Source organism: Oryx dammah, unplaced genomic scaffold, assembly GCF_014754425.2.
Source record: "Oryx dammah isolate SB20612 unplaced genomic scaffold, SCBI_Odam_1.1 HiC_scaffold_3, whole genome shotgun sequence".
Taxonomy (NCBI): domain Eukaryota; kingdom Metazoa; phylum Chordata; class Mammalia; order Artiodactyla; family Bovidae; genus Oryx; species Oryx dammah.
The window spans coordinates 76,930,588-76,951,805 of record NW_024070187.1 but is presented as its reverse complement, the minus strand read 5'-3'; the positions used below and the strand labels follow the sequence as shown (position 1 = coordinate 76,951,805).

The 21,218-nt window shown below is 32.2% G+C and overlaps 1 protein-coding gene across 1 annotated transcript in view; it reads right to left on the bottom strand.

The window, feature by feature from the left end:
• Window positions 1–4,360: 4,360 nt before the first annotated feature.
• Window positions 4,361–21,218, bottom strand: part of ADGRL3 (adhesion G protein-coupled receptor L3) — a 734,126-nt gene continuing 717,268 nt past the window's right edge. Inside the window, exons 23-24 of the mRNA XM_040238287.1 lie at window positions 19,077–19,205; window positions 4,361–12,612 (exon numbers count right to left, since the gene is read on the bottom strand). Coding sequence (XP_040094221.1) covers window positions 11,813–12,612; window positions 19,077–19,205 — 929 coding nt within the window. The 3' untranslated portion in view covers window positions 4,361–11,812. The remainder of the gene's footprint in view (window positions 12,613–19,076; window positions 19,206–21,218) is intronic.

The following is a 21,218-nucleotide window of genomic DNA, read 5'->3' as shown; positions in this document are numbered from 1 at the left end:
TATCTTGAAATTATAGTAAGAGAGGAGAAACTATATCACATGTGAGGTAAACATATTGTCATAGGAAGGGTAAACCAGGAAAACATTTTAAAAATAACATAGTGTAAAATGTGCTAATCAGGAAACCCTGACTCAAGAATTAGCTCCAGCATGAATCTTATGACATTGAACACTTCCATGACCTCTGTAGTCCTCAGTTTACTTATCTGTGAAGTAAAAGGATGGAACTAAATGATTTCAAGAGTTGTCTCAAGTCTGCAATTCTGTGAATTTACCCTGTACACTGGGGACACAAATGGCTTAAAGTGATGAGCAAAGAAGTCCAGAGAGATGGATGAAAATGACCTAGAAAAAAAATTTGGGTTGAGGACTAACACAAAATTGGGTCTGGGAATATTGAAAGGAAAAGAAGGGAAACAAAAGAAAGGATTCAGTGATGAGTAAATCTTTAGACGGAGTGGGAGAACATGCTGTTGATAAGAAACATCAGATAAGGCAGAAATGACGTTTGTGAAACACAGACCTAAGAGGGGAAAATGAGTAAGGCTAAGAGTAAAGATAACAGAGAGACCGAGAATGAAATTGATAAGGAGGAAAATATTAAAGAGAAAAGAGATCTCATATTTCTATGAGATTAGATAGAATATAGCCTGAATATGAGGGAGACCAGACAGGCATGTGGTAAGATGGAAGTAATGACTAGATAGAGGAGAGGAGAGCTTACGTATAGCTTTGTGAAAATATTGGGAATGGAAATTTTCTAAACATAGCTCAATAAGTAATATAAAGCAAACATGAGAAAGAGGTAGAGTGAATGATTATAAATAATATTTCTGCTCCCCGTTTAAAATATTTTTTATCATTGCATAACTGAAATAGCTGTCATCAAAAAGGAGCTAGGACTCTGGATTCTTCTAAATATGTATCAGATATTTGTATTAACAACTTGTATATAAGAGATGAAAAGTGAAATTGAAAGTGTTAGTTGCTCAGTCATGTCTGACTCTTTGCAACCCATGGACTAGAGCCCACCAGACTCTCTTATATACTATATGTTTATATAAATATGTAAATTGCACATGAGTTAATTTATTACCCCTGTGTTTTTTTTTTCCCCCTTACTATAGCAGATGTAAAAAATTCATTATGGGATTCCTTCTTACTAATCTTAGATGCAGCTTTCAAAAGGTATGTTCCAAGCAGACATTAACATCTGTCAGTTGTCACTAGAGTAAAAAAACTATTTGACATCCTATCATTTTATCTATGAAAGTTATGCGTTAAGTAGGTTGGTAATTTAGATGTAGTAATTCTATGTATTATTGCTAACCATTGAAGGAGAATACTAGTGGCTGTGAGAACCCAACCTAAGAGGTTATTTCTAATGAATGGTTACTGATTTTTCTCTTACCTTCCATGCGGTCCTCCATGCTATACCTGATTAGAGAAACATTTAGGAATCAATGTTAGTTGTTTACTAGAACTTAAAATAAAAATGTGAATTGGATGACCAACAGGTAAATATTAGCTGGGCATTATATTGAAGAAACTTAATTTACTATCTGTTATGCATTGTTAATAATAAAAAATTATATCCTTCATCATTTTATAAGCAACTCATTTTTACAGTGAGTAGATTTTTGAATAGCTGGATTTGTAAATAGCTGTGCAAAATGCCAGGTACATATATGGTTTGGTAGTAGTCAAATTTCCAGGGAAAACTTGAAGATACTTTTGTTCCATGCAGTTAATTCCTGGTATTTATCTTTGAATTCTGAATGATCTAAAGCTAATAACTGACTTCTTTGTATATGATAATATTCAAGGACTGGAAAATGGTGATAGAAACCCAGATATTTTGAACAAGAGTTTTTCAACTATGAATTAAATAATGAAAAATATACTTAGTAATCCAGTTGATTTATATTTGAACAATATATAAATTATCTTCATAAGTTGAGAGAAAAACCATTTAGATGATTAATCAGACTCACCTGAGGATAAGAAATTCTTTGTAATTTTCTGTATATAATTTCTGCTTTAAAGAGAAACTTTATAATATTTTGAGCATATTTAAACATCTTATTAATGTTAATACTTACCAATATTTATTAAACTGTGGGCCCTGAAGATTAATTTATACTTGGTCACCACCCAGAGAATCAGATTTAATTGCTATGGAATGAGGTGTGTGTTTGTTTGTTTTCTTTTCTTTTCCTAATATACTCTAGGTGATTCTCATTGATGACAGGGCTGAGAAATACTGAGCTAACTATTTTATTGACCTTTATAATAACATATGAAAATAGCAAGATAAGTTTAATCATCCTCTTCAAAATAAGAGAACGAAATGTAGCAGAATTATTGTGTTTCATAGGGATTTGAATTAGTCTCTCTTTGTAAATGAGAAACATGATTGTTGAGTAAAAACTCTGTCTCCAGTGTCTGTTGCCAAATGGATATTTGATGTTAGAAGATAAGAAGGTATATTAAAATAAAGGGATTCTATGATTAGGCAGAATTCTTAAGGTGTCATTCATCTTAATTGTTCTTTCTCCACCTGCAGAATGGGACCAGATATTTAGGGCCAATACTTTTGTAACATTATTTTATGATGAGTTATAAAACCAATTAATATTGAAGGAGTCACGCCTACAGCATTTCATTGATGTAAAATACTCAGGGAAAATAAAAAATGCAGTTGTAACAAAAATATCTTGGGCAGTGTTTTACCAAGTGAGTTCCATAGGTTAATAATTTTAAATTGTTGCTCTTCAGATTCCTTGAGGATTTTAGGGCCAAATAAGTTTAGGAAACAACACAATACTCCTCTTTTACTTTGCAGCACATTCTCTGAAATCTTATAATAAAAAGTTATGTTACCTTGTTTAGCCTGACATCTCCCCAAAACATGTAAACTCAAAGACATTTTTTTCATCAAATGAGACTTGCTGAAAAACAGCACACACATAAGAGTTTATTATGTATGAAAAATCTGTTGTAAGAGGGGTTTTTTTTTTTTTTTTGAGAATATCATGTGTGTCAATTACATCCCATACAAATTAGGTGTTGCATTTACTTTAGAGATGAGATGCTCTATTCTTAGAAAAGTAATTTTTCAAGTGTACAGTCAGTGACACTTCTCTATTTCTGCCAACTGCTTAGTAAAATGGAGTTTGCATAAAGTCTGAGCTCTTTAAAAAGCAGGCGTAACATTTTTCTTAAAGTTTCCTTGAATATCTGTTTTCACTCCTTTATTTAAATAAGAAGTGAAAGTAAAAGTGTTAGTCACTCAGTCATATCTAACTCTGTGACCCAGTGGATTGTAGACCACCAGGCTCCTCTATCCATGGAACTGTCCAGGCAAGAACACTGGAGTGGGTTGTCATTCCCTTCTCTAGGGGATCTTCCTGACCCAGGGATCCAACCCAGGTCTCGTGCATTGCAGGCAGATTCTTCACCATCTGAGCCACCTCTTTTCAACTAATCATTTAGTTGATGAGATTAATACAATAGACTTTAGACCCCCCAAAATCTATTTTTTTGAACCAAAAAAGAGATTTTGGTTCAAAATTCACTAGTTCTATGACTCTGAGGTCTGAATTTCAATTTCCTTTGTGTGAAAAAATCCATTTCACCATATGATTGGAAAGATCAAATGAGGCGTTGTAAAGTGTCAGGGACACACTAGCCACTCAAGAGTTCCTGATTTCTGTTTCCTTTTCAAAGTACTTTTTTTTTTTATGAAAATGTATTTTCAATATTACAAAGTAGAGGCATCTAAATTACATTTCCTCTAGCTGAAATTTGTACTGATGCTAAGAGTTAGTAAACCAAATAATCAGAATCCCTGACAGTACAGAATGATGATTATATAATGTCTACCTTTGTGATCTACAACATTTACTATTTATCACGCCTTTTATTCAAAAGAAGAATAGTGGTGGCTCAGATGGTAAAGAATCTGCCTGCAATACAGAAGACCCAGGTTCAATTCCGGGGTTGGGAGAATTTTCTGGAGAAGTGAATGGCTACCCACCCCAGTATTCTCGCCTGGAGCCTTTCATGGTGGGCTACTGTCCATGGGGTCGCAAAGAGTCCGACACAACTGAGCAACTAACACCTTCCACAGAGAACCTAATTCTTCTTTGGGCCAAAGTTTCATTGGTGACTAATTCTCCTACTTGCCAGTTTGAGAGGAGGAAAAAGAAATTGATCAGGCAGCAGATATAGGACTGCATTTGATTATATCACATCATTGGCAAACTTTAAGGGCAAACACTAAGTTCTAAATTTAATTTTCTGTTTTCCTGGAAATAACGAATCAACTCATAGACACCTCAGATGGCAGCAGTTTTCCGAAAACATAAACAAAATAGTTCATTGTTTTATTTTCAGCTTGTCAGAGGAGATTGAAGGGGTGGGGATAGTAAGGGTCCATGTTTCAATTATTATCCTGCAGTTGAAATACTGTTCCCAAACCAAAGTTTGGGTCTTACCATATAATAACAGTGACTACATCACTTATTGTTTACTGATATTTTTTATTGAGGTTTGTAGCTTATGATTTTACATGTGATTGTACAGAAGATTTAAGGGGGAAAAAAAGTTGGAAACGTTGTACAAGGGAAAAAAATCCAATAGATTGAAATCTGGTAGGTGTATATGATAATTTTAATGCCATGTGTAAATATATGAGAATGTAAGAGACCAAAGCCTGCAATAGCTATATTCTAGTTTCTAAAAAAGTGATTTTTCTTATCAATGAGAAATGGTTCATTAGTTGTTAGTTTTTAAAATAAACTATCATTTTTCAAAAGATGTATTTTGAATTAGACTTAATGCTTGGCAAGTGGGAAAACAGTATGAAAAAACTCTTCTAATTATCCTTCCATTTTCCAATATATTCACAGAAGCCATTAAGGGAAATCAAGTTGACCCTCTCTATAATTCTTGACTTTGTAGTTCATAGGCAAAGATCAGTGTTAGAATATACAAATAAGACTTGTTTATAAATGAACACATTCTGATTGTCCACAGCTGCTTCAAGATGTATCATCTTATATTACTTAGGATGGTAAAGGAAATCTCTATTTTCAAATGAGGCATGAAAACCAATTTTAAATGTTTTTTACTAATCTCTTGATTCATGATGTCATTCAAAACATAAGACATGGTGACAAGTTGAAATTCAAGGCATTAAAAAATGTACTAGAGGACAAGGCAGTGGTCAGCATAAGAAGACATTCTGTTTAGTCACTGTATCCTGAGTTCCATCCCCAAAGACCTCTACCTACTACTAAAGAGTTGTTGTTATTTTGTCATTTTTTTGAGGTCAACCAATATAGTTCGTTTTGAATCTGGCTCTATTTTACCTGCTCCACTTTCAGAAGAATCAGAGGAATTCTTAACATTTAAAAGCCAATTTAGGTATGGATTTTAAACCTATTTCCTTGCCAATATATTGTGAAATTCTGCACTCTTGGGCCATTGAGACAAACTTAACTCCTTTAAAATTTAAAATTATCCAACATTGGGCTAACTGTAAACTTTAATAACTTCTCCCTCAGACCACAAAATGGAACATTTTCCTTTTAAAATTATTCATTCTGAATGACAATGTTTATCTAAATAAGATCCTTAGAAGGCATTACTTTCTTCTTCTTTCAAGCTCTTTCCTTTGGCATTTTAGAATGAAAGAAGCACTGGGAACTTTTAGACATACTTGGATTATGGAGTACTTTGATAACACATCATGTGTACAACTGTCTGCAGAATTTTATGAATTGACTACAATAACTGAAGAGAGAGAAGGACTTGAGAGTACTATTTTCAGCATTGTAATTATTTGTATTATTCAGTCTCAAAGTTTAATCATATATATATATATTTATAATGAATTAATGATTATTGCTTGGTTATGAATTGTTTTGCACAATGTACATAATTCCAATTTAATGTTAATTTAATGTTTATTAGAAAGATTCATAATAAAGCTCTAAAAGGTACAAGGCTACTAGTAGCATTAATTATATTGACATACAATAGAGCAAGCAGACTACAGTGTGAATGTTAATTGAGGCAAAAATACTTCTATTTAAGAGACATTTATAAAATATTCATGTTTCCTTGAGACAAGACTAAACAAGAAATATCTAAAGAGGGTTAAAAGTGTTTAGTGTTTTCTGTAGTAAAAATTATAATATGGTAAACCTAAATTTGATTTTTTTCAATACATCAATAACATTTGGTACAGTGTTTAGGATTTTTATCACTCTAAGTAGTTTTATTATTTTTTCCTGGATAACTTTTCTCTCTATCTCTAATTTAGTTCTAGTTACCTCACCATGAATTCAACTTGGTTCTGCTCTTCTGTTCATATTGTGGTTGAAAACACTTTATTACCTCAACAGAGGTTTGTTTCCTTAAATAGTCTTCTATGACTTCTTCACATAAATCAGAGTTCTCCTTTCACATGCCTTCTTAAAAATCATAGTTTGTATTTACCTTTGAAATGCTCTAAGGGGATATGAGTTTAGAATGATTTGTGTGATGTCCTATTAAGAGACAGAAATATTGAAATCAACACATTTGAATAATAACTTAAAGATCCTAGATATTAAAGAATTGCTGGCTTTTAACTTCTTAAGAATAGGGAATGGCAATAACTTTATTTCAAATGAGAAGATGCAAAACCAAAACAACTACCTGTTTCATTGCAAAAATCACAAAGTTTGCAATAATGTAAACAAGCTATTTCCTCAGCAAACAAGAAATAAAATAAATGGCATATGGAAGTATGTGTACAGATGAAAGTTGACTGATTTCCTTTTTAAAGCAAAAAGGAAGTAATCAAGTTAATTAGCAAATAGGAAAGTTCCTCTTATGGCCTAAGCAGGAAAGAAGAAGCTATTGACACTTGAACTTACTTTAGTCTAGAAATGAAAATTTAGATATTTGTCAATATTCTTCAGATGATTATATATGGACCTTTTTACTACTGATTACAAAATTGAATTTATGGTTGGGATCCATCAAATCTATTTTACAAGCTCAAAGATGATTCTCATGTAGAATTCATTTGCACAAAAATGCTCCCATAAGCTATTCTGCAACATTGTTGCTTCACTTTTGTGCTTCCATGTTACTAATTTATGTGTAGAAATCTAACAAAAGACATATTTAAAGTATTACTTAGAAATGCATAATAATTACTTATGTGGTGAGCTATAATTAAGAATTGCTAAACATGAGCTAATTAATTATTAATATCTTGATACCATTATTATAGTACATTAGGGATATCATATATATTGCTATTTTATCTAAAATATATATTTGTTAAAGAAGAAAGGACATTCTTGTCAGTATTTTCAGAGTTACTCAAAATCAAATCAAATTAGGATTTGGGTTCTTTTTTTTTTTTTCTTTCTAAAGTTTTATCTCTCTAAATATGAACTGATTACATACTAGTTCTACAGTGTTTTTTGAAAAATGCCATAAGCAGTTGCACTTTGGTACAGTATTGATGGACAACTAAAAAAATGAGTTATTCTTTCATTAATAGGAGGTGATGATTTTGAAGTTGATCTTTAGACAACCTAGAAGAAATATTTTCCTCTCCCTTTTGGTCTCCACAATTGAGCAAAAAGTTAGTCTTTGAAGTTTTTAATGTCATTTTTTAAAGCAGGCAAATTACAATGGATTTGAACAGGTTTGAGGGAAAAAGCTGCAGATATTGCCTGACTTTAAGTTTATGGGTTCTTAAATAATTCATTTATAATATATGCTTTTTTCCATTATTATGAAAACTTTTGTTATACCAACTAAGTTAATATTTAAAAATTTAAATATGAAATCTTAAAAACCTTTCCTCATAATGTCAACATTTTTAGACTAATGGTATCTTAAAAATACAAATCATAACTACATTTTAATTTCAGTCATTATAAATTTGTATTACAGGAGGTAAAGGGGTGTCCTTTACCTGCATTTAATTACTACATTATATTGACTATTTTTAACCTCAAGATAATTTTTCATGCCAGTTATTTTTTCCATTATGATTATTTTAGCATAACAAATTATTATTTAACTATAGTATTGTTAATTTCAATAGAGTGAAAACAAAAGATGCTCAAAAACTTAATTGGAATTCCCGCTTATTTCTCCTCACAAAATTTATATTTCTCCATAAATATTATCAATTAGGAACATGGGCTATGCAACAATCCAACATTTTCTAAATCAACTAGACATGAGGTTTGTAAGCTAATGTCCTATTAAAGTATCATGTGAAACAGACCTCAAAAAGGAAACAAAATTGTAAAATGTTACAAAAATGTTTTTTACTTGGAAATAATAACTTGTTTCACTGACATAACTTTTACTTCCAGCTCTCCAAATAATGCAGTGTAGTATAGTATGTTTGGTGAAAAATTTTTTTTGATGGAAAATCAGATAATTACACCAAAATATGCAAATAAGAGGGTGATAAATGTCACAAAAGTACTGAAAATATAGGGTCAGCCAAATATGATTAAGAAAATTTTAAAATTATCAATTGCCACACATGAAAATGCACGTGAAAGAAGATTCAAATTCAGGAATTCAACACTTGCTAGTGTAAAGAGGACTAGAGGAATATATGATAGACATACACAAATTTCTATTGAAATGTATACATAATTAACTCTTTCATCCACTATTTTGTCTTCACTATAGTCACATTCAATCTGGGGGAATAATCTCTTCTTGTGAAAGTCTTTGGGATCTTAAGTCTCTCTGAAAGCATACCAATTATGATGTATGCAAGTTCAAAAATCTGACCCTTTCATCTTGACCTAAGTGCTTGGTGGTTACCAACAGGACTGAATGGCTTTCCACATCAGTCTATGTATTCAAGTGATCTCCTTCAACTTGGACTATGTAGAGCTGGGAGATTCTCAGCTTCAAATTTCCATATAATGAAACACAAAAAATAATGGTCAGGGAGGTAGCAATAGCAGAAAATCAGAATTGGCATCATCAGCAAGCTGAATTGAGGTAGCTTCCCCATTATTCTGTGAAACTAGCTTCTTATTGATGGAGCTGTTTTCATATAGATTACTGTTGGATTGGCAAAACTAGCATAAGTACTCATAAATCCACAGACTACATTCGTGTTTCTGAAGTTGCCTTAAGCATATCTAAAAGGGATTCTTTCATTATCAAATGTATTCTATGTACCAGATAGACTAACCACCTTTTAGGGAGCTAATATTGCCATATGTGGTAACTGAAAACCTAATTACTCATAAAGCTTGTGGTTCTCCTGTAACTTAGAGACAATGTGTAGACTTAAAAAATATTTCTGTCAAGTGACTAAAAGGAATGATGCATAAGATATTTTGAGGTGATATTAATTTAAGGTTATGATGTACTCTGGCCCAGTACAGAATTTTTTCTTTCGTTTTATATTAAAACTGTATACATAGATTACTGGCTACTCTCTAAACTACTCTTTCTAATCTTAATTCAAGAAATTAATTTATAGGTGGCTGATGTTTAAATTTTTTGAAAAAAATAAAGAAAAAAAATCACCAAGAAATCATATAATACAATTAGAAATTATAATTTGGCAAATTCATTCTAACTTTGCCCTAGGAGGGTCCCCATGCTTGCACACTGCTGGTAAAGATTCTTCAGTAATTGGAGATCTAGAAAGTTTCTTTGAAAGGACTTTTTCCCTCTCATTTTATCTATACACAGAAAAACAACCAAAAAAATAGCATAAAAATGTCTTATGTTTATAAAATGGGTATTCTCTTTGCCATTATTCTTGTATGTTTAGCCAATGGAATGAATTTAAATATTCAACATCAAAATGAAGAATACAAGGGAGGAAAAAATATGATCCTTCTTTTCCAAATACTTTAAATCTCTGATTTAAGCTGACTTTTATAATAAACCATGTGACTGAAGCTGGCTTATAAATTAGCACATAGTAATCTATATATTAACCTGCTTGAAAGTAAGTTATGCATCTTATTTCAGCCAACATAAAAATGCCCATCTCATTTTTCTCTCATACTTTGTCTGCAAAAACTAATTTTGTGCTTAGTTTATTCACCTAGGCAGACTGATTTCTTTAGCATGGCTCATTTGGGCCACAGAGGATTAGCAGAATTTATATACTGAAAACAGAAGGAAAGAAAGGTGAGAAAAATGAAAAGAATAATTAATCATATAGTACATACATCAATACAATATCTTCTAAATCTCAATCAGTTGTTTATTGGTTGGCAAACAAGTTTCACTTTTACAACAAGTATTAGTAATGAGGTCATCCAACTTTGAGACCATACAAAATGGATCATAAACTTAAAAAAAAATTATATGTGCTGCTAATTTACTTCTTATATTCCTACATTACTTAAAATCCTGTCAAATAAATAATTTTCCTGTTAATAAACAGAAGAGTTTTCTTTTTTAAATCACTTCAAAATAACTTGACCTTTTGCTTCTTTCTACAATTGAGTGAATTTCCTTTAAAAATTGGTAGTGCAGGTGCCCACTTGGGGATCAGACTGAGTATTCAGCACTTTCACACCTATGGGATACCGTTTTTCACATGCAGAAGCCCCACTAGTTCTATTGACATCTCTTGACTTCTAGAATCATAGCTACTGTCTTAGTGATGAAATGCTTGCCAAATATGCTTTGCATTACAACAGATGTGCACTGTAAACATAAAAGTTCTTCCTGCTCTAACTTGCAAAAATGCTCTTGGAAATATTCTGACTGAATAAAGATATATAGTGAGGGAAGGAAGTCTAATTTTATTTATTTTATTTTTTTTGTAAAAAATAATTTGTTTGCATTACTAGAAAATGATTCTTATAAAGTGATAGCTTCATTTATTTATTTATTTATTTTTTGCCAGGTGAAATTTTAAAGAAAAAAGGAACGAAAGAAAGAAAAGAAAAGAAAGAAATGAAGAAAGAAAAGAAAGAAGAAAGGAAAGAAACTTTGCTCTTCTGGTAGACAAACTTGCAAGACCAGCACGAAAGAAAAAGAAAATTTCTTTTTTTTTCCACTACATTAACAGGACTCAAATTCTGGAGGAACAGAAAGCAGACTACATGTGCAATGCTAGTATCTGTACATTACATAGAAATTGTTCAGTTTTTTTTCTGCCATTAGTTTATCATCAGTTAATACAGCAAATCATAAAATATGCATTTAGCATATAATTCTAGAATTCTCCTCCATTTCATTATTGATTTTGTTGTTTGATTTTGTATACCACAGCTATTCCCACTGTGGTGAATTCAGGTTGTGAGTGACTAAAAACCACTATGTGATACAGTTTGCTTTGCTTTTATGTTTGTGCAGCACTCCAGTCTAGATGCAGCATTGTTACTAACTTCAAACAACTGTTCTGGCCTTTGAAAAAATCAGGTCCTTGTAATTATAGTAACAGAGCATCAGAGATGTTAGAACAAACACAACATAATTCAACAAGGCCACAATGAGTGCCATTTTCTTCAAATCTCGTTCATTAACATAATGAAGTCTCCATCTTGGGTGCGGGGGGTGAAGGGCAAGAAAGGAGAGGGCACAGGGGAATTTCAGCAGTTATCTTTCTCCCCTGGGCTGACCTAAAAATCTCAGTTTAAAAACAAAAAAAAAAGGAGTCTGAGAGTTTGTGTTTGTCGTTCAAGAACAGCATAAAGATTTAAAAGTACACACATTATTACCACTGTGTATATCAACTCAGCACAGTCTATCAGGTGTTAGCAGTCTTGTTGGCTTAAATTTCTGTCATCTTCTATAGGCTAGTGACCAAATGAGCTGGTCCTTTTGAACTTCCCTCTGGAGGGGTCCCATCTTTGTTTGGAGGAACTATAAACCCGTCACTGCTACCGCGACCTAGCTGGTAGTAGGTGTGCAGCTGATGGACGTGGTTTCTGGAGCCGAGGTTTGGCATGCTTTTGTAGTAAACATCTTCAGCATCACCACATTTGGCCGGTGGGGGTTCGGTCTGGGTGCTGGTGGTAACGCTCTCTGCAGTGGGCACACCAGCCAGCGCTGGCATGCTGGTGTAGAGAGAGTCCCTGTGGGGTGACTGGAGATCTTCTGTGTGCTCGTTGGTTAGCAAAGGGAAAAAGCTCTCACTGTGATCTTGGGGGATCCGCCTTCTGGTGTAATGATGTAGCTGATGGTTCTCTGTGGCGTAGACTCTTGGGGGCAGCAAAGGAGCATCTGATTCCTCATGAATCAATTCCAGGCCCAGACTTTCCTCATGGTTAAAGGAGGTGGCATCATCCAGGACAATGGCATCATCTTCACTCCCACTGCCCAGGTTGTTCACCAGCTTGTTCATCAGATTCCTGTTCTGTTCGCTGGAGCGCTCATGGTTATTCAGGTAAGATGGGATATAGTTGGAAGTGAGTTCCTTCAGAATCTTTTTCTCTAGGGCGGTCTCATTATGGTTATAGCCACGGTCTATGATTTGCACACAGTTGCTCAGGTATTCACCACTGGCAATGCTGTAACTATTGCCATGGTTACCATTCAGTGGTAGAGTATCCATGACACTTGTATCCCTGGCATTGTTCAGAAGCCCCTCTGAAAAAGATCACAAAACATTATGACATTCATGTCCAATTGGCAATAGAACACATACACAGAGACACAGAAGCAAAAACACCCGACTATGAAGTATGTATAAACTGGTAGCAATTTTAATTAAGTATAAAATGTTTGGAAATAAAAAAGTACTATTCAATCTATATGTACATATCTATATAAATATATATGCATATACTTGGACAATTGATAGAAATCTTATAAATAGAAAATAAGTATTTACAGTAAATCTCTAAAAGAATTTTAAAACTATAAATTTGCACAAAACACTATAAAGTTCCATACAAACATTTCCTGACACTATTTGAAACATATTTGGTTATAACTTAGGAAAAAAACACAAACTTTTCTGTAGTCATTCACAGCTTTCAATTTATACACACCAAAGTCAATCAATAATTCATTACCTTTTAAATTTATGTGTTGTCTTAACATTGAAATAGGTATAGAATTAACATAATTCATGGTGTGGCACTTTGAATATACTAATCAAAGTAGAAGATTCAAGCACTGTCTAATAATTTGGTATGTAATTTTGTAAAACTGAGAAATCCCTATACAAAAACCACAAAAGGATTATGTTAAATTTGTCAGAATGATATAGTTATGAAATAATGCCTAGGTAAATAAATGGCACATCAAAATAATTTGCAAATGGGAACTCTCAAAACAGAAATATTTTGATTTACTTTCCAATTTTTTTTCTGTTATAAGCACTTTAGTTACTATTATATATCCATTAGTAATTGTTAGGGTCATTAGATAATTTTACAAAAGAATGCATAAAACATGGGGATCTAATTCCTAAAAACATAGTGTCAGTATTTAAGGTTCCATTTCATAATAGTGATGACTTTGTGTGCATATTAAACTTTGGGTTTAAAAGAGATTAAACATCTTATTCTGGAAAGAAACAGCTGTAGTGATATAAATCTGACCATATGCTTCTTCAAGGTTTTTGCATTTTCTTGAATGAACAAGAATCCAAGAATCAATAACAGTTACATAAATTATTTCAAATGCAACCACAAAATAAAATAAAACACAAACATTTAACCAATACTGCTAAATAAGGGTACTTCTTTATAGAACAATTTTTTTTAAGAATTCCATTAAACTTCTCAATACATCATTAACTTGTGAAAATATAGCATTCATTCTATATCTGTGATGCAGTTATGTTTACCAAAAGTGAGCTAGTTCATTTAATAAAGTGTTCCAAATATATCAATTTTTATATGGACTTCTGATGCATACTCTGTATTCAAGTAACACAGTTTTCAAAAATAACAATGCACTGAATACATTAAAAAAGCAGCCATCACAGACATAGGGTGAAGCGATTTATTTTCATGTTATAAGATATCTTTGAGACAAATCCACGATGTTAAGAAAAAATAAAAGTAAATGTTTTTTAAAGGGCCATATGTGATGGGTGATTGCTGCTGCAGAGGCTGCTATGGTATGCTTGATGGTTATGGTTGAGCAACTGATGCATTGAAACGTGTTTATTATTTCTGTTGTCAATGCATTAGGTACGGGTTGAAAACAGCCATACTAAAAGAAGGTGGACACATTGTATGTGACATGTATTTGTGTAATGGAATGTAGTAATGAAAATTAAAAGTTTATGAATTACTTAGCAAAAATAAATGCTTAATTTAAAAACAATTTAACTCACACAAACATTACATGAGACTTAACAACTATGTTACGTGACACAATAAAAGAATCAGACAACAAAAGCGTCTAATCTCTGTTAACATATATTTATATAAGTTGATTTATAGGTTCTTTAGTTTTTAAATTGTGAGATGAACTGTTTTTAATAACTACATCATCTATATGTGATGCAATAAAAGTGAACTAAAAAAAATTACATTTGATATGCAATGTTTAGCTTTACTCCCATACTTGTCTCTCTGTAGGGCTCTAAACGACAGCATGGAGAAAAGGAAAGAAAAAACAACAAGTAAGCTTACAGCGACAGTAGAAGAAACATGAGTAAAAAGCAAATTGATGATATGCAGAAAAAAGAGTCAAAGGAAATAATTCCACTGCCCCAAAATTCATGAGTCTGTGTTACATGGCTTATCATAATTAAAAATACTGAAATGTTAGAAAATAAGAAACCCCCATAACACATGCTAATAAAATGAGTAATAAGCATTTAGTCAGTTTGTAAATTTCAAACAAATACACATTTATTTTAAAGTTAAAATTATCACACCAACCAAAGAGAGTAAAATCCTGAGGGCAAGCCATGACTTTTTCCACAACTTTAATTCAATATTACATATATATTTGTGTGTATGTGTTAAGACATATTTGCTTCTAAGGAATATCACTTTAAGTTTTTTTCAGTTAGATTATAAGTAAATTCTTTAGTTTGTATAGCGAGAAAAGAAAAACACTTTTCTTAGTTTTTATGTTTGTTTTCTTATGTATCTTCTCATGTACAAAGGTTATTTTTTTCCCACTGTACCTATACAAATACTTTTTATCATTTGTAAATAATATTGATCAATACTGTCATTTCTGGAGCTCATATTCAAAAGTTGTATAACTATGGAGAAAGAAAAATGTTAAATCCAACCATTATTCTGTATCATGAAAATGTGAAGGGAAAAAACACCAGCAATCAGTATCAAGTTTTCCTCTGGATTGTTGCATAATCATATGCAATCAAACATTTAAAAAGTTAATACTTTAAAAACAACTATAAAAACATTATTTTAAAAAATTCTCACATTTTAATCCAGTCAAAAAACCACTCTTGCTGATTTTCTTTATAAGAGGATTAAATTATCACAAAATAAAACCCAGCAAAGTCACTGGGCTAGATAATTTCAAGAGATGCAGACTTGTTACCATTTAACTACTGCTTTAGAGGTACTGTTTTTGTACTTTAAAAGCTGATTTGCTTCTCAGCAAAAGACCAACAATATTTCAAAATGCAGAGAAAATTTCTTTTAAAGAAGAAGAATTTGAATAAAAAGCCAAATTAGTATAGCAACAGATGTAAATTGCTTGTAGGCTCATTATGGCCCCTTCTGTAAACGATAACATTTTAGAAGTGGAAAGCACAGGAGAGGTAACTGAAGTTCAGCTCCTGCTTTGCAAGATGAGGAAGCTGCAGCCAAGAGAGACTGAGACTTATCGAACACCCCTCTGCTAACAGTGGCAGAACTGGGATCAGAAAGGGAATCTTGATTGACTTCATGCACTACTCTCCTCTACCTCCTTCTCTTCACATTCTGCCTTAGACTCTGAAAGCTGTAACAGAATATTTAATTATATACTTTATACTATAACCTTGTATTCTTGACAACTATAATGTATTCTTCATGTATCCCATCCTAAAGATATGTCTTTCTTTAAAGTTTTAGAATTGAATTAAGTCACCTTAAAATGTAAATTAACTTGTAAAAGCATGACTTCTCTATATATTACATTTTGTTGGCAGGTTAATCTATAATAAGATTTATCTAACAAAAACTTAACTATCCAATATTGATAGGAAGATAATGGTCCAGAAATACTATGCATGAAATTTTAAATATTTCCACAAAGAGAATCTGAATCCAATCTAACAAAAGTATATTATTCATTTTTGTTCCTAAGTCTATATGCATCAGGAACAATATAATATATCTTTATATATTTTAAATAAAGGCATCAAAAACAAAAATGGATACTTTAAATCCAAACGCTTCTTTGCTTGGATGGCATTGGTATAACAGAATTAAAGGACCAACAGAACAGAACCAAGTTGTAATTCAACACAAACCACTCCAGTACATACCGAGCCACCTATATTTCATGTAAGATTTCACCTTGCCAGTAAGAATATAAGTGCATTCATCTGAAAGCATAAGATTAGTAGCAATATGATAGTCACCAAGTTTTATTTTTGGTCAGTGGTAAAACATCATTTTAAGCACTACCATAGTTTCTTAACATCTTAAAAAATACTAAAACATAAAGTAGTTGAACAATTCCATTTTTGATTCTGAAAACCAATAATAAAATTATTTACTTCTGTTTTTAAGAAAAGTCAGCTGAATGTAATTTACTGGCATAAACAACAAATCCATTCAGAAGTAACCTTTGCGTATTTATTGATAATCTTAATAGCAATATTCAGTAATAGGCTTGACAGGAATAAAACTTTGGATTTATATGGTACTATTTTAAATTTTGTCATGAAAAATTCACTTTGAAAGTGTTTATATAATAGTGTTCCATCCTTAGAAAAATCTCCTAATTTAGAATGCCAGTAATAAAGTAAGACAAGAAGGCAAGAATTAGGGAAAACATAGATTAATGATTGTAACTTTTTCATTATGTATGACACTAGAAATTATATCTGAATAGTCAGAAGAGCTAAACAAAATGTGTTCTAAATATATTACTTATTTTAAACCAATTTCCAACAATTTTTCGTGTAAGGTGAATAATGTAGAATAGATAAAATTTGCAAATATAGTGTAAATCTTTATTTAGTATCCTTGAAAACTTAATATGTCAGCACACTTTAAAATGCTTCTGATGACACGCTATCTGTCATTTAGACTAATGAAAATAAAGAAAAGCCCCAGACATGCCTCTGTAAAGTCTGCAGAACTGTTCTGCCAAACCATATTTGTTGCATTGTATAATATACACATCACTGAGTGTTACAACGAAATAAGGATATTGGCAAACGGTGAATGATATAAGGGGGATAACCATGAAGAAACTTTCTTCTATTGATAGCATAAGGCTGCTTTACTAGAATAAAAAGGTGACTAAAAGAAGCCAGATTAACTACTTTCAAGTATTTAAAGGATGCCACAGACAGCAGAAAAATGCTTTGCTCATCTTTGTTCGAGAAGGCAAAGCTAAGCATCCTGGCCAGAGGCAAATTTCGGCTTGGTGGAAAGAAAAATATTTATAACAAATGGAACATTTCAACAATTGAATACTTAAGATCCTGAGCTAGGAAAGGAGTCATTAGAGGAAATACTTAAGCACAGGCTGACAGAATGTCCATAGTATAGCAAAGAGGAGTCAGTGTGTTCTCTCCCTTCTTTTAATTTTAGGTCTATGATTCTCAGGTGTAAATCTTAAGTAACTGGATACAATTAACAGTTTGCTTAATTATTTTTTCTACTGACAAACAACTTGACTATATTCCTGAAGTCACTTCTGAATTATTGGCTTTGAAATTTTTGAAATCATTTATAGTCGTCTTTTGTATCTAACAAGGTGTCACCTAGGAAACTCAGATGATTTTAGGGAGATATCCAAAGACCATGTTGCAACAAACACGCTTTTTTTGGAATAAACATTCACACCAAGTTTTCACATACATGCCAGTAATTTTTTACCTCTGACCAAGGAAACACACACACACACACACACACACACACACACACACACACGGATTCCCAAAAAAGGATAATAGACATTTTACTCAAGATTGCCTAGGAAAGTTAAAATATATCTAATCTATCATGTCCAGCTTGAAGGAACTATTGAAGTCTCTTTATTATAGTGAGTTATTTTCAAATATAATTTTAAATAGTTGGATCACTGACTAAAATTTTTCTTTTACAAAACTTTTACTTAATTTTTTCTGTGGTCACTTTACTTATGATATGAATTTTTAAATTTCTTGTGCCCCCAATATATTTTTATCTTAAAAAAGGTAGTGTCACATACAAATGCTTAGAGTGTAAGTGGTTTTAAAGAGACTTATGCTTATCTGAGATATAATTTAAAGTTGGAGGATATACAGAGGAGCCATATCCAAAACCCTTGCTGTTAACATGCAGTCACAGTATAAAAAGCATTTCACGACCTTCCTAAGTCAGTGCATATAGGCAATATTAAGATAGGGTAGAACTTGATCTGTTACTGTTCAGTTCACTGTTCTTTCCTCCATAGCTTATTTCAGTGTTTTCCAAGAAGTTGATCTAAGTGCTTTCATTAGTACTGATATTTGTGCCTAGAGTGTGCTTCATGGTAGAAGAGAGTAAGATTACTTTCTTGATCTTATAGCATTAAGATTACTGAATCAAGTCTTCTTTATCTTACTTACCTTAGGCAAATAGCTCATTTCTCAAAATGAATACATAGGTATTTAGTATGGAAATCAATCAACAACAAGAAAAGTACTGACAAACCACAAAACATTTTATAACATTACAGAGAACAAACACATATTGGTGAATCAAGCATTTGTTTATCAGAAGGAAAAAAATCCATTTCTTACTAAGGAAAACCTAAGGAAAATGGAAAATAAAAGCACCAAGAAGAGTGAAAGGTGAAAAGAGTCTGTGTGTCTGCTTCCAAAAGAAAGAAAAGGCAGGAAGAAGGAAAGAAAAATAGAATGTGGCCATAAAAGCTACATAAAATGGGACTTTCACTTGAAAAAATTAAGATAAACTCCAGCACACCTTGTGCGTTGTACATGCTGACAGAAGGGTTGTTACAGACCGCCGGTTCCCCAAGCAATGTATTATAGGGATTGTTAGTACCATGCGGACGAAGCAGAGCATTGCTTATAAGATGATTAGCCATGGCTCCTGGAGCAGCCCCATAGAAAGACAGAGAAAAAAAAAAAAAAAAAAGGTCAATCAGGCAAATGTGTTTGAAGAAAAGAAAGGAAACATTTAGAATGATAACAGTTGATATAGTCCTGATTACAGGCAGGCAGCTAGTCAGACTCAAAAATATATGCCATTAAAGCACACGTTTCCAACAATGCACATATCTGAGTCAATGGGAAAGAAAGAAGATGATTTATAATGTTAAGCCACATTTAGGGTGTTCTCTTTCCCAGAGTGTAAGCAAGAATATATTCCCATGCTTGCTAAAAATGAAAGATTTTTTTAAAAAAGCAAAATATAGTCTTCCATATAAATGAAACACAAAACACAAAAGCTTAAAGAAAGTTTAAAACACAGAAAGAAAAGCTAAAATTAAAACATTCATTCAATCACAGAAACCACTAGGTTGTTTCCAATGAAAATAATAAAAGGCAACATTTATGATAAAACACTCATTTGGAGAGCAGTTGTGGACACAACAGAAGATTTTGACATTACTTACAATTCTATGAAGAGACTTATTCAAATTGAAATAAAATAAAATGCAATCATACTTGTTAGTTCACCATAGTAAGCATTAGGTGAACTTTCAAATCTGATAAAATGATCATAAGGATATTATTCTAAAATATTTTAAGTAAAATATCAAGTTCATGGTATCAACCATACATATAATTACATTTTCCATTTTCCAACTGGTGGGTTTTGGCATAGCAAAGTAAGAAAGTTAAACTCTTTCATTTCTTTATGAATAGAAGTACTTAGTCTCTACCAAACTGTCAGCATGCATTACAACTTCCCATCTTTCATAACAATTTAACCAAAAAGGCAAAAACTTTAGAAGACAGTTTTATTAAATAGAATTAGGCCATATATGAAAATTATAGATTTATATGTATTTATGCTAGATGATAAAGGAAAGTAACTGAAGAAAGAAAAATACAAACTGTATAAGGGTAGGGTGAAAGCACTGTAAATTAATTTAAATATATATATATATTAGAAAATGAAAATATAACATATAGAACAGGAGAAAATATTTGTAAGCCAATTTACAAATGTTTGCAGTCCAACAAAGGACTAGTATCTGGGATATCTGGGACTCTGGAGAACTCCAAAAAGTCAACAGTAAAAAACAACCAACAACAAACAAAACCAAAAACAATTAGAAAATGGGCCAAAGGTATAAACAGATGTGTCATGGAAAAGAGTACACAGGCGGCAAACAAGTTCATAGTGAGAAAAGGAGAAAGAATGCTTTAGGAAAATAACAGGTTAAAACCATAACGAGATATCACTATACACTTCAAAATGGTGATGACATCAAATGTTGGCATGGATAAAGAGAAATGAGATCACTCATACGTTGCTGATGGAAGTATACAGTAGTACAGCTATTCTAAAAAGTAGTTTAGACTTTCTTATAAAACTAAATGTACAATACTGTAAAGTAATTAGCCTCCAATTAAAATAATTAATTTAAAAAAACCCTAAATGTACAATTACCATACCACCCAGCTACTATTTATCCCAGAGAATTGGAAATTCATGCTGGCACTAAAACCTACAGATTCATGGCAGCTTTATTCTTAATTGTCCATAATGGGAAAGTGTCCAGATGTCCTTCATCTGGTGAGTGGTTAAACAATCTGTGGCACATCAATACCATGGAATACTACTCGGAAATAAAGCTGAACAACTATCAATACACATAATGACCTGGATGAGTTGCTAGAGAATTATACTGGGTAAAAGAGACAATTCAAAAGATTTACATCAAATGACTCAATAAATATGTATATAATAATCTAGAAATGACAAAATTATAGAAACGCAGAACAGATCAGTGGCTTCCAGGGTTGAAAAATGCAAGTGGGAAGGAGGTGGGCATGGTCATAAAGGGGCAACATGAGGCATCCTTGATGAAATGACTCTGTATCTTGACTATGGTGGTGGATAAACAAACCTACTCATGGGGTCGCAAAGAGT